We start from the raw sequence: 13,993 nt of genomic DNA, 5'->3' as shown, positions 1-13,993 counted from the left end.
GAACTGTATGCAAGTATGCAATCACTTCTAAGTTTTCTCTAGATGAATAAAGTTCTCCCTAAAAAGCTATCATAAGACATTTAAAAAACTGACAAATCTTTCTTTTGCATATTAGTTTTTAGGGTCACTTGGGAAGATAAAATACCTGTGTTAAGAACCATAATGAAAAGTGTTATTAAACTGTTGTACAGCAGTTCAAAGACTTAATACTTAAACCCTAAAGCCTTTCAGCAACACTGAAGAAATTCTTACCAGTCCATTAGTATGATTACACATGTCCCATAAAGGTATTAGAGCCAATGTAACTCTGGAACCATCTTCTGTTGGAATCTGGTTCTGCCGTGTCATAACAGAGGAAACGGCCCATCTACAAAAATTAAAGACATTAGATGGTCAGCGTTCAAAACATCAATATATGATTGGCTGTAGTCCAACCTGAAGCCCTCATTTAGGCTGTGAGTTTCCAAACTTAGTTTTCTTAAAGACCACACTGCCTGTAGTAACAGCAGAAAGCAATGCTACTTGCAGGAGAAGCAGCAGCTCCCAGGTTTCCAAGACAAGCACACAGACCAATTCCCAAATCAGGATTGCAATCCCACCCCCTCTTCTGCACTCTTTGCAACAGAACCTTCACACCTTCCATTCCCTCAACCAGGACCCACTCCCACGTCACCTTCTGCTTCCCCAACCCTTCACTGCGCACACACCTCTCGCCACACAGCCCAAACCTGGGGTCAGCTATTCCTGCAGGCTCCAGGGTAGTTCACAGCTACTGCCTGGCAGCAGCAGCTCTCATCTATGTGCAGACTCTTGTAAGAGCCAGGAGGTATTTTTCCCTTTGCTCCTTAAAAAGCTTATGTACTGCATGAACTGGAAACCTGTGTCATCACCTGACACATGCATAATATTTTGGTAAGTGCTTTGCTTCAGTTTGTGAACTTTTGGCTTAGATCAGTATTGCTAAATTTTCTGCTTAACAGTATAAAGAGGAAAAAAAGCCCAAATACCCCAAACAGATACCCAGGTAAAAAGAATGAATGAAGGAAAAGCATTTAGCACACAGACATCATTCAAACCCCTTCTAACTCAGGTTAAGCAAAGGAAATGCCAGCTACCCAATTCAAATTTAAGAATCTTCAGAAGAGCTTAACATTCCAGTATTTTCTAAAAATTCATTTTTAGTTTATTTCACAGAAAGATGAATGTTAGATGCCAGAAGGAAAAAAATAATCTTAGTTTCACTATGTTCTGACCTTAATACACATATTTGTTATGTTTTTTTCTGGGGCTGGGGCACATCAGAGGAAGGAACTCCACCAGAAGGTCAAAATAATTTTAACTCCCACTGACTCCACTACTAACAAGTATTTAATATAAAGAATTAGACTTTCAGAAGGACTAGAAATTGCTTAGAAAGATACCGTCAAGTTCAAATCTACTTAGTTTCTAAAAAAAGCAAGTTAAAATTGTGGATAATGCTGACATATAAACACTGTTTGAAACATAAAAGCAATATGTTTCTTTTTAATTGTTGTACTTTATCTGCAAAATTTTAGACCACTTCACGTGTAAGTTGGCGTGTTCCTCCGTGACCCTATAAGTGAAGGAGGTGTGCTTTGGAAATCCCACTTTCATAGACTAACTCAGAAGTACAACTAGGTTAAAAAAAGAAAAAACCTGTAAGACCTCATGAATGCCTTTTATTCATGCTATTTTAATCACTTCACAGAATTAAAGCTCTCGTTATCTTAATTATTCTTATTTTTATCTTAATTATGTCACCCCCTATAGCACCTCCAAGTGACACTCATGCTTCCCGTGTACAGCTTAAGTTATCCAGCTCTCCTGTTAAAGAGCCACTGTAAGTATTACTTTTTACTACTATGTGCTGGTAAAGCCTTTTACAAAAAAAGAATAAAATAAAATAAAATCAAATAAACCCCCAAACCTGAAACCTGAATTATTTTCTTCAGAAACAATGAATTACCTTACTAATCTCTAACTATGTGTGCCAGTTGGCTAAATTAACTGCTCATAATGACTATTCCTTTGTAACAATTAAAATATGCATATTTATTTTACTTTTTTTATTCATTAAGTGTATTAGTATCAATTTATACATTTAACATTTCAATAACAATAGGGTTTCCCACCAATGAAGCATTTCCAGGGTCTGACAGTTCACTATATTTAAAACAAACAAAAAAAAAAAAAAAAAAAAAGAAAAAACGAATTAAAAGACAGACCAACCTGTAATCGTCATAAGTGAAAGAATCCTTTAAGGGCAGTTTGCTGGCATTAGGATGGGTCTGGGAAATGCAAGTTTCAGAAAAAGGTGAAAAGAGAAAGAAAAGAGAAATCAGAAATCAGTCAGCAGAATTTCATTATTTAGCTGCCTAACAGATCCTAACAAGAGCCAAATGAAGCAGGAGGCGTCCAGCCGCGCTACAGAGGGATCATCATGCTATTATGCTCTCATACATCACTGTCAACTTAATTTGTTGTGCCCAGCAGCCGCCATAAATCTGTTTCTTCATATTTCAAGACTGGAACCCACAGACATCGTACAAAAATAAAAAATTTAAGGTGGACTGAGTATGTGAAGGTAAAACAAAATCCACCCCCTGGTGCGGGGTGGGGGAAAAGAAATCAGACAGTAAGCACATATTAGGTTTCACCAGCTTCCACATTTTTTCCTTTTCTCTGGGATATCAGTAAGGTATTTCCCAAATGCAAGTAAAAATTATACATACAAGATTTGCAATTCTTCCTCGATACCTGTGAAGATATTGTTTGGTACAAGATGCACTACCCTGAAATAAAACAAATTAATTGATGTTTGTCACCAAAATGATTTAAATATTTTAGATTAAGCCATCGACACATACTCCCATCTAAAAGTGGAACAATGCCACTGGAGAATGCATACTGTAGTTGTCATTAACAAAGCCTTTTAAAATCTAAATATTGTGCTTAAGAAGCTGTAATACCCGTTACTGTTCTGATCAATCAACTTATTAAAAGTTTCAAAAATATAGGTAGCTTTAAGCCCACACTCGCACACTTTCTTTAGAACTTTGTCTCAATTCACAAATGGAAAGCCATAATAGCATAAATTTTAATCTTCAGGTTCAATTAGGTCTCAGAGATGAATTGAAGTAAATGATCAAACGGTTATTTCAGAAGATACAAATGATTTCTTTTGCATAGCTCTGTCTTTGCGACACTCTTAATGCATGAAGCTCCATGTAGTATGCAGTTTTTTACTCTTGATGCATTAGCATCACAAGTGCATGGTAATTTATCATTTCTCACTGTAATGTACTTGCTGGCACCGTGTGCGGGACAGTAGGGGATGAGGTAAAAGTGGCTCAAACCGTAAATCAATTAGAAAACAAAAGCTTGTGCTCAGCGCGCAATTTTAGGCAAATTATATATTACAAAAGACTGCCAATTGGGTGTTAGGTCCCAGGTGTCTGGTCTCCCTCAGCCCCTCCAGTTAACCCTTTGGATGGACTTTCTGGGAAAGACGACTGAAGTTTCCCATTCCAGCCACTCCTCTCCCTTCCCTCACTTTCTTCTTTTTGAAGCATTCTACGTTTCCCCACGGTTTTCATTCACATCGATGATCTGGCCGTTGCAGAACAAATTCCCTCAAGTTTAACCGTAGCAACGCATTTTACAGAGTTATTTATTCCCAAAACAACATTCAGTACAAAACCCGAAGTGAAGCCCAACCCAAGAGGTTTCAGGAGGTACCTCCGCTGCAGTACGGCGGTCAGGGCTCCATTCCAGAAAGGAACGTAGCCTCCAAGTGGAAATAACAATTCTTAAAAACAAACACCACTTTTATTCCTTTACGGCAATTTAATTTCGACTTTTATTGCTGGTAGTATTAACCTGTTTTACAGCAGCTTGATAAAACTATGCAGGGCAAATCAACACCGACGGCGAGACCTATCAGCCCGGGAGTTGCGCTTCAAGAATAGATAACATTTTCATCGCTACGGGCTGTGAAAAGACGGGCCCTCCTTCCGCACCTGAACCTTTAAAGACGGTATTTCACACGAGCGGAGAAGTTGGGACCCCTTAAACACCGGTACCGGCGCGGTTCCCCCCGCCCAAGCGGCGGGAAGCCCCCCCCCCCCCCCCCCGGCCCCGGGGCTCGGAGCCGCCGCCGCGGGCCGGCATTGCCCCCTGCCGGCCGCCCCCGACACAACACGCTCAACCCCGACGCCCAGCGAACACCTATAGGAGGCAACGTATATAATAACGTGCTGCCATCGTCTTCGCCGCCGGGAAAGCGGGTCTTGAATCAGCAGGTTGCCGGGACGTTTAATTAATGCCACCAAACGCTCCGTAACCCCTCCCTGTCGGTGAAGCTGTGAAGCTTCGGGGCTGCCCCTATAGGGAGACCCTCCAGACATAATTCACATAAACCCATCGATAAATTACAATAAAGGACAAAATACATGTTCTTAAAAGGCACAAGGCAGAATAAAATCCCAGTGTACAGAATTGCCATATTGATAACATTCTGTGGTATGATATTCCAGTAGCTGTTTTAAAGTTAAGATATGTCAGCATGTTAGATTTCTGACTTGGACTATTTTACTACGTAGTTTAAAAACCCCGATAGATTACAAGAATCCGAAGACACATGAAAAGGAACAATATTCTGATTAAAAAATTGATTTAGTATGCAGCTTCTCTTTATAGTCCCTTGGTAAAAATGAAATCTCCCTAACAAACACTTAATAAAACCTGTCAATATATCTAGAAAGAAAAATGACACAAATGCATTAAGTATTAAATACCCTTGAAAAAAGTCACATATTCCATGAATTTTTGATGTACTATCTTGACATTAATGTAAAACCTTGATATTTATAATTGACAGATATTTAATAAAGTATAGAAGATGACTGCTGCATAGCATGCAAATTGCTCAGGCTGATCAAAAAAAAGATACAGACGTATTTAAAATAAACAAACAATAGTAAAAAAAAAAATAATCAGATCTAGCTTTTATAGGTTCACGCAGCTAGGTCTCCACAGATTAGCTTTGAAACATGACATTATCCACTACATGAACCCTCATTTTAACTTACCAAGTCTGTATGAAGTAGTTTCAGAAAGTTGGGAGGGGAAGCTTTAAATAAAAAATGGGAACATGAAAATGTGAATATATTCATTTAGATGCAGGTCCTGACATTCTACTGAAAGAGTTATTATAAAGAACAAATACCATATATTTAGTTACCCTTTCTGTGAAAATATTGTCAGAGCTGGCAATCAGGGTGATGACCACTGCAAAAACAAATAGTGGCATGCTGAATTTCATTTTCCTCCTGATGCTGCTATTCCTTAAAAAAAAAATTTAAAAAAATAAAAATAAAAATACTTCTTTCCCTTCAACGTTCCAAGCCTTCTTTGAGACATTTGGAGGATATCTCAAAATAACCAGAAATATTAAAAAGTAACAGTGATTACTGCCAGATTGTCTGCAGCCACTGCGGAAAGAGACAGACTGTTATTCTAGTCACCTAAAACACTATCAGACTAGAAGCCAGTTACTCAGTATGGCAACCAGAAAAGGGGGGGAAGACGATTTCAGACATTTCTCCTCTTTCTGGGAAGCAGTAATATCTAGTGGTTCGTGTCTCATGATCAATGTCTGACAAAAAACCACAACTCCTGATGCCCGCATAGGGGCCTCTGCGCTCATAATTTCTCTGTCATATTTTTGGATGGACATCACAAGATAATGAGTCTCAGGTCTTATAAACTGGATGCTAGAGGACTCCTCCCCTTTTGAGAAGCCTTTTTATTTTATTTGGACAGCACAAAGTCTTCAATGTAGGAAGGGTGGGTGCATTTCCAGCTCAGAAGCCATCATAACCTTGGCTTCTGCTATCCAACCTACAAGGGCATTAACCTCCTGTAAAAGAGGGGCCAGACGATCAGAGGCAGTAACCCCTTCCCCCATTCAGCCACAAAATGCCAAAGCTCATTTATCAGAGCTCCTAATCTTGACAAGGAATTTCCATTAAAATTAGCTTAATATTTGCTTATTTACCAAGTGATGCAAAGTACAAAGTCCTGTTACTGTAACATGCAACAAAATGGTTGAATAAAAGTTAAAATTAGAGTACAAAAATTTACATAGTGTTATATTTGTGTTCATATCTATGCTACCAGATGTCTTGAAAAGAATTGATGTATTCTGGTGTGAAGCCATATTGGCCAGTATATTCCTTTGTACCATCAGCCCTTGTATACATCAAGTAAGAAAAAATTAATTGAATCACTGGATGTGATCAAAGTTAGCATTTTTTTTTTTTTTTTTTAAAAGACACCACCTCTCAGCTGAGATAAGCTGACCATCGGAGTCATCTACTACTCCACTGCAATACATAACAACAACAAAATATGCTTGTTTTTGTTGGTTTCCTGAGTTTGTAGACACAGAGATGGTTGGATTTCTGTGAAGAGTATTTCAAGTACTCACAAGTCCAAGGCAAAGCTGTGAGCAATCACTGCATCAATATGACTAAATCAGATTTCAATATTCTCAAAAACCTCTTGTGCAGTGTTGAAGTAGAGATGGCTCCATTTCTATCTCAGGAAAGCGTCATACCAAGTGTTGAGATTATAGTGACATCATCACTCCACCCCCCTTCCAGCCCCCCAAAAACTAAGGGTACTTGAAACAGTTAAAGCCAAAACCAGTTTAAGCTTCCACCTTGTTAACTCTCATGTCTTTGAACATAAAGCCCAAGGGTTTGTTCCTTCTGACCAAATAATTTTTTTCCTCCCCTTCTTTGCAGATTCTCCCCTCTTTCCAGTGTATTCATTAACGTGGGGAGATTTTGTTACGAGCCTTGTTGGATGCTACTTGATGGTTTCAGGCCAATGTGTAGGTGTACAACACCACAAACACACACCACACATACACACTTTCAGGGCCAGAAGCAGGAAGATCTGTCAGCATTTGCTGGTTACTGTCCCTTTCCCAGCTCTGCAAATCCTTTGAAGCAGCAGCCTTGAAGAGAAACTCCTCTCTGTGGAGCTGCTGAGGCTTTAACTGCCCTAAAGCTAAGTAAAATAAAGAATTCAGAATGGAGGATCCTAGTGATCTACAGGGAAACAAGAATTCACTTTTTCCATTGGATGCGTGCTGCCTAACCTAACGAGGGAAAGCCAGTTCACTGTACAGGACAGGACACAAAGCCAAAGATTATAAACTGTTATTACAAAGTAAAATAACTACAGAGTCATGCTCTGGAATTTTCAAACAGCCCAATTCATGAAGCACCGGGAATGATGTCCACAAACCTGTGCTGTTATGACTCTTCTAATGGAATAAAGATCATCCTACTTTGCAAAACCTAATAGAACAAATCTTAAAATTAAAAAGCTACCACAGGATTGAAACTTATTAAATCTAAATAACATTCTTGCTTATTCTTTATGTCAGCAATTTTTATTTACTTTCTGCCAATATACACAAAAAAGCACTGTTCCAGACCATTAGGGGATTCATGCAGCGGAAGCAGAGTGGAATGACTCCTCCTGGTACAATGGAATTTAACTGCAGAGTCCCTTTTTCTGTACCTTCTACCTGCAAAAATTGTTCTTAAGTTAATGAGACAGCAGTGGCATAACAGACAACTCAAACCATGACATCAACTAACTCAAGGGTCTGAAGGACTGACAACCCACTTCACATGCAAAGTGGACATTAGCATTTGGCTGACAGAGTACACAGAAATAACTTTGAACTGACTGCAAACGAGTACTCTGCCTACAATCCTGTGGCATCTCCTCTATTAAACAAAGGCAAGACAGTGATGGACTTCTTCACATCCACTTCTTGATCACTCCATTAATATAAAGAGTTCTAAAATACTAACCTTTTCCAGAAAAGAAGGCACTCAGATATGACACTTTAATTAGTGATCAAGTTTTCTATACCTTTTCCTGTCCTTACACAAAACCAGAGCAGAATGCAACCCTGCAAAGGGCTGAAGTGGGAGAGCAAGCTGGGCTAAGACTGGACATGTTTTGCAATGAGACAGCCTCCCCAGTCCCTCTTGTCCCCATTCACATAACAAAGACACACTGGGTCCATTATCTCCTGTGGTAATCTCTCAAAAAAGGAGTTAAGTGTTCATGTTCAGCCTTAGATTAATGGTTCAGTCCATAGTACTTCATCCACACAGGTCCAGTAAAATAACTACAGTAATGAGTTTCCTTGCAAAGGTCTATGCCTGCATACTAGGACCTATCATTTACTCTTAAGGCTCCCCCTGAGGTAGAAGGTTTACCTTGTTCATTTTGTTTAGTGAGCACTATGTTCATGCACAAATTCATCACATAACTCCACTATTAATTCAGTGAATCACCAGCCACAAATGAAATGCTGTGATGGAAAGCCTGAAGCGAACTGCTTTAAAAGGACAGGGGCAGTATCTCCTATTCACAAACACTCCACATCCAAAGAGTTTCCTAAAAAACATTCATATTACACAGTATGGCCAAAGTTTTGTTATCTGTGAATCGACTACTCAAGTTTACAAATAAATCAGACCAGGAGCCACTTCGGTGGAAGCCTGGATCACGATCATCTTATAATCAAGGTACCACACTGCACAACCAGCATGGCACATGGAGCATGGTAAGTCCTGGAACCAGATGTACTGGGACCATAGTGCATACACATCTGAAACCAAAAAACTTATCACTTCCTCTTCAACTCGCATTCAAACCATAGCACAAGAAAATAAACTTTAGTTTACTTAGCAACATATCAATCTCCTACTGTGTGGAGTATTAGCATTGGGTCTGACTGCAAGAGGATAATCCACTTTGTAATTTAGTTAAATTACTAATTTTAACAAAGATAAGTCCCCTGTATAATTTTGCAGTGCTTAAAGAATACATCCTTTGAGTATTCCATTCTAAGAAACATCAGCTTGTTATCATATTTTAAATTTATGGAACATTTGTAACTGCTGTTATATCAGGAAAAATATTAAATCTGCACAATAAGTACAAACTTTATATGAGAAAGTATACTTGTAAGTGCATGATGATCTCCTGATGCCTGCTGAGGCACTCGCTTCCACAAAAGACACAGACATCATCTCTGGGGATAAACTCAACTGCCCCAAAAAGTGCAACACAGTTAAAAAATAAAAACAAAAGCAACTAACAGAAAAGCAAACAAAAAACCTCTTCACTCTATTGGCTGTAAAAACAGATGCTCATCTGCATTCTCAACCAGGAGAGTGGTTGAGAACCCTGTCTTCCAAAAAAATGCTTTAAAAGCCCGTAATACTCAAAAGAGAACATATTATTCCTCCCAAATGTGGTTTAAACTGTGCAGAAAGAAATTTTGTTTAGCACTGGCATATATGCTTTGAAGTACGTCTCTGTTTCTCTAGAGGAAAGAGAGCGTTTAGGCTAATATAACAGAATCCAAACCATTCAGAATATAAAATAAATGAAAACCTACTGATTAGGAGATCTTAACAATGAATGTGCAAAGAAAGATAACATCTATATCTAAAATGAAAAATACGCTTTATCCTGTCTGTCCTCCTCCAACTTTAAAATATTCTCAGTGTAAGAAATGGCAGACACCAAGTGGGACGTGCCTGTATTTCGATCTAGGCCAGCACAGTCCAACTGGCGCCCATCGGCTGAATCTGGACCACAGGATGCCTCCATATGGCCTGCCACCTTTTCCTTGGAGGAGATAGGGAACAGCTGTTTGAGGAGCAAACACTGCCCGAACAGCCAAACACCTCCTCCTGTGTCCGGCTGGCTCAAAGCCCAGAGCTGTCGCCGTGTTCCTGTGGAAGGCAAGGAGGGAACGGGGGAAGAAGGCAGCAGGCCTCCTACCCACGCAAGGACTTGAGCTCTTCATTTGTCTGAGATGGACAGATGCAACCCAGCGAAGCCTGTAGGTGTTTTTGCGATGGAGAGGGGCGGCCACAGGAACGGCCCAACGAAGCCCCAGGATCTGCCATTACCGTCATCGTAGCTGGGGGTGGGATATACCAGAAGTGACACAAAAAAAAAAATCAGGAATTTGGCTCATGTTTGCAAAGTCTAAACCACCTTACGGTAGATACACTAAGTGGTACATACAAGCATACAGTCGATCTTCAGTTTGCTGCCAGCAAAACAGATTAATACAATATTTTGGCCTTCACAGAGAGGAAAAACACAGAAAGGCATAAATATATTCCATTATTAAGTGTCTATTGATTTATTATTGATCAAGCAGAACAACTCAGGCGTTGAAATTCAGACAAAGCAAATCTAAATAGCAACACTATTTTACCTTTGTAACTGCCCACTCAATGAAATTTTAAATCTCTCCTTAAGCTGACATGTATAGCAGACAAGTAAACAAAAGCAAAATATTTTATAGGGTTTACAACTGTGCCATCTTTCTTCCACCCATTTTTTATACTGCCACGGACATCACTTCTGAAAAAAAGCTATTTGATTGGCATGCCAGTGAGTATAAATCAAGTAGGGGGGGAAACTGAGACCCCTAAGGACCTACCTGTTACATGATTAAAACGTGTATTCTGCTTGCAAATACGTTTGCTTGTTTTAATGCTTCTAAAGAGTTCAACTAATATGCAGTCAAACATGCAAAAAAAGAATCCATTATATCAACTTTAAGATAATGAACAGCTTCCAAACATGTAAATAGCCTAGAATGTTTTAAAAAGCAGTATACTTGTCTGCATTCAACTCAAACATTATTTAGCACATGAAAGTTAAATGGCGGTATCTTAAAGCCAAGTACAGAGAGAGACCAGACGTTCTACTTCACACTGACCTGGCAAATCATATGCTTATTGGAATATGATAGATTAGAAACAGTACAGAAAAGTAATGTAAGAGCAGCATAAGTCATATTGAAAGTATCATCACAACTTCAAAAAATTGGTGTCAAAATTAAGCTAGAGATGTGAAATCTCACCTAATATATCCAATATTGAGGAGTTAAATGTGATACCAGATTTTAAAGACGCTATATTTTGAGATCTAGAACTTAATGTGTTAAAATGTCCTAACTAAAATGATATTCCAGTGCCCAACAGCTAATAACTGGATTTTAGAATTTCATTCACACTAAATCAATTAGTCAAATTTTATATGAATAATAAATTAAATTTAGTATCTGATCAAAAGGGATTACAGCCTCCAGGAAATTAAGTTCTCTGTCCAACAGAGCAAACAAACAGATCAAAACATCTTTGGAATAGATTACTGCAAGGTTTGTGTTCACAATGGGACTACAATAACACTTTCACAAGCACTGTCCAGATGTCAATACACACTAGTCAGAAAACTGGTATGAGAGTGTTCCTGTGGAACACTGGATACAAACCAGACTACAAGTACTGCCTAAAACCATTAATGACTTCTACCAAATAGATTCTATTTAAAAAAAAAAAAAAAAAAAAAGTGTGATTCATGGGGCAGCTTCTGCCTTCTTGAGTAACAGTAGCTTGACAGAAGGCAAAGAAAGCATTTGCAAGTATTTGCTTATTAACTTAGCAAAGAAACATAAAACCGAGTCAAAGAAAATTAAATCTACTTGCTAAAATGTTAAACAGGTGACTTTGCTCTCTCCATCTGGTTCTGAAATTCTTACTTATCAATCTCTCTTGTACTGGGGAGCCCAGAACTGGACACAGCACTCTGGGTGGGACCTCACCAGCACTGCGTAGAAGGGAAGGATCATCTCCCTCGACCTGCTGGCAACACTTCCCCTAATGCAGCCCAGGATGCTGTCAGCCCTTCTTGCTGCAAGGACGCATTGCTGGCTGATATTCAGCTTGGCCCCCAACATAATCATGGGATTATTCCACCCAGGTGCAGGACTTTGCCCTTCTTGTTGAACTTCAACTGTCAGCCCATTTCTCCAGCCTATCAAGGCCCCACTGGATGGCACCTTCCCAGGGATCGAAGTGAAGCTGACGGGCTTTTTCCAGCCCATGAGAAGCAGCTCCGTCCAGACATGACTTACACCTAGATTGCCACTGAATGCATACAGCTGACTACCGTGGCAAAAGCTATGGCTAGCTAACGGGCTCTGTTTCAGACTTACCACTTAAGAGATTTTAAAAGTTGACTAAAATTACCATAAAATTGTCTTTTAGTAAGGCAGCTAATAACAGCCTTTACTATACATGGGGGAAAGATACAACACTGTTTCAGATACACAGTGAGCAAAATGTAAACAGAGTTTGGGCATTTCCACCTTCTCCAAGAGCACTACTCGTCTTGATGTCTTGTTGTCTTGTTTTGATTTACAAAATCTCCTCTGTAGTAGACTACAAACAGGCACCCAGATGCAACCAAGAGTCAAACACGAAGACTACTGCATATTCTTTTGAAAAAGGTTCAAACTTGGTTGTATTTTCTTTAGGAATATAATCTCACTGTGAATGTCTGCAAACTATATGGCTCCCTCTTGTGCTTATTATACCACATTTCAGCATACAGAAAAAAATTTAACATTAAGTCATAAATATTTGGGCTCTGTTCACCCTTCAGTAGGCATGCAATGCCCATAAATGTTAATGGAAGTCACAGGCATACCTTTTAGAGGAAAAGAAAACCCTGCAGTTTACAAAAACTTCTCTGGAACAAACTACAAAAACATCTTGCAAACTACAAGTCTGCTGCAATGAAAGTACGTTTTTGACCATTTGCTGTATTTTGATAGCAATGCAGAGGCCAAATACGCCTTTAAAGTACATCTGTAAGAACTTACAACTATTTTTTAGTTATCAAATTACATATGTTTAGAAAGGTGTCAGTGTGGTTTATAGAGCCTGGCTAACATGCTCAAGGGTTTATTTTTGTCTACTCAACATCCCACCTGTTTCTGCTTATCAAACCAGACTACAGTTTAGCTTGCAACAGCTGTGAAATGCATAAATCTGCCCATTCTTCATGTGTATCCAGACTAAGCACTTGGAGAGAGAGTTAGAACCCCAGCGTTTTGAGAAAGCCACCCTTATGGAGAAGCTAGGGAAATAAAACAGACCAGCGCTTGTCAAATTGTTTAAAACTGCACACCTATCAGAAGCCAAATTATTTTAATAACAGTCTAGAAATCCTCTTTGAAAACAAAGTGAAGCATTTGAATAAATGATTTGTTAACCCTTTTATTTCCCCACCCATTAGAAACATTTGGCAGACTAAAAATGCTGCAAAGGAATTAAAATATTTTGCCTGCACAAAATATTCCTTTTTTTAGTGTCTTCTAATATCGACAAAACACTTTTTTTCTCCAAGAGGCTACTTGTTTTAATGTCCGCAGTAGAATAGCTATTAAAAAAGTAAATATAAGATTTTTGTATTACAAAAAGTATATTTGTACATTAAAAAAAATAATAAATTTGTCTGCATACCTGAAGCAGCATCAAAATCCTGGTCACACAGGCCAGCTTTCATTAAAGTGCTTATGCTAAAGCAGTAGTACTACTGAATGAAGTGATGGTATACAAAAATGTAACTTTCACTTTCATGAAGCTTGCAGAGTATACTACCTTTCATAAGAAAGTGGTTTTGCTTTGGTTTTTGTTTTTTTTTCATTTATATGATGAATTTCTCTCTCCACATCTCTTCCTCCCTTTTCCATATGCTCATGAGTTTCCAAAAACATTACCCTTAGCACTAGTATTTTGTGGGTCAACTTTGTTCATAAAATGATATGAGTTCATGCAGGATGATACTAAAATTCATTTCAGCTTTTCTGAATAATGAAAAATGGTACTTTGTTTTAGGGAAGAAAGAGGCTTTTTTTTTTTTAGTGAACTTTTTCCTCCACTCTTTCATAAATTAGAAGCTCTTATTTTTGGGAGCAGAAACAGAACTCAAAGTTTTAAAACTTTTCCATGTGTTTTCATCAAAAGTATTAATAATAGGGAGCCTGTACATTTACCTGGTA

At 38.7% G+C, this 13,993-nt stretch overlaps 1 protein-coding gene across 4 annotated transcripts in view; it reads right to left on the bottom strand.

The window, feature by feature from the left end:
• SETD3 (SET domain containing 3, actin N3(tau)-histidine methyltransferase) overlaps positions 1-13,993 on the bottom strand; it is a 61,331-nt gene that overhangs the window by 13,077 nt on the left and 34,261 nt on the right. For all 4 annotated transcript variants that reach the window (XM_082485578.1, XM_082485579.1, XM_082485577.1 and 1 more), the window contains 2 exons: positions 2,251-2,309; positions 253-367 (listed from right to left, as the gene is read on the bottom strand). In XM_082485578.1, the coding sequence (XP_082341704.1) occupies positions 253-367; positions 2,251-2,309 (174 nt within the window). The remainder of the gene's footprint in view (positions 1-252; positions 368-2,250; positions 2,310-13,993) is intronic.

This window comes from Vanellus vanellus, assembly GCF_965231255.1.
Source record: "Vanellus vanellus genome assembly, chromosome: 6".
In the NCBI taxonomy this organism is placed as follows: domain Eukaryota; kingdom Metazoa; phylum Chordata; class Aves; order Charadriiformes; family Charadriidae; genus Vanellus; species Vanellus vanellus.
Note: the sequence above shows the minus strand (reverse complement) of the source record. Positions and strands in the feature narration are given on the sequence as shown.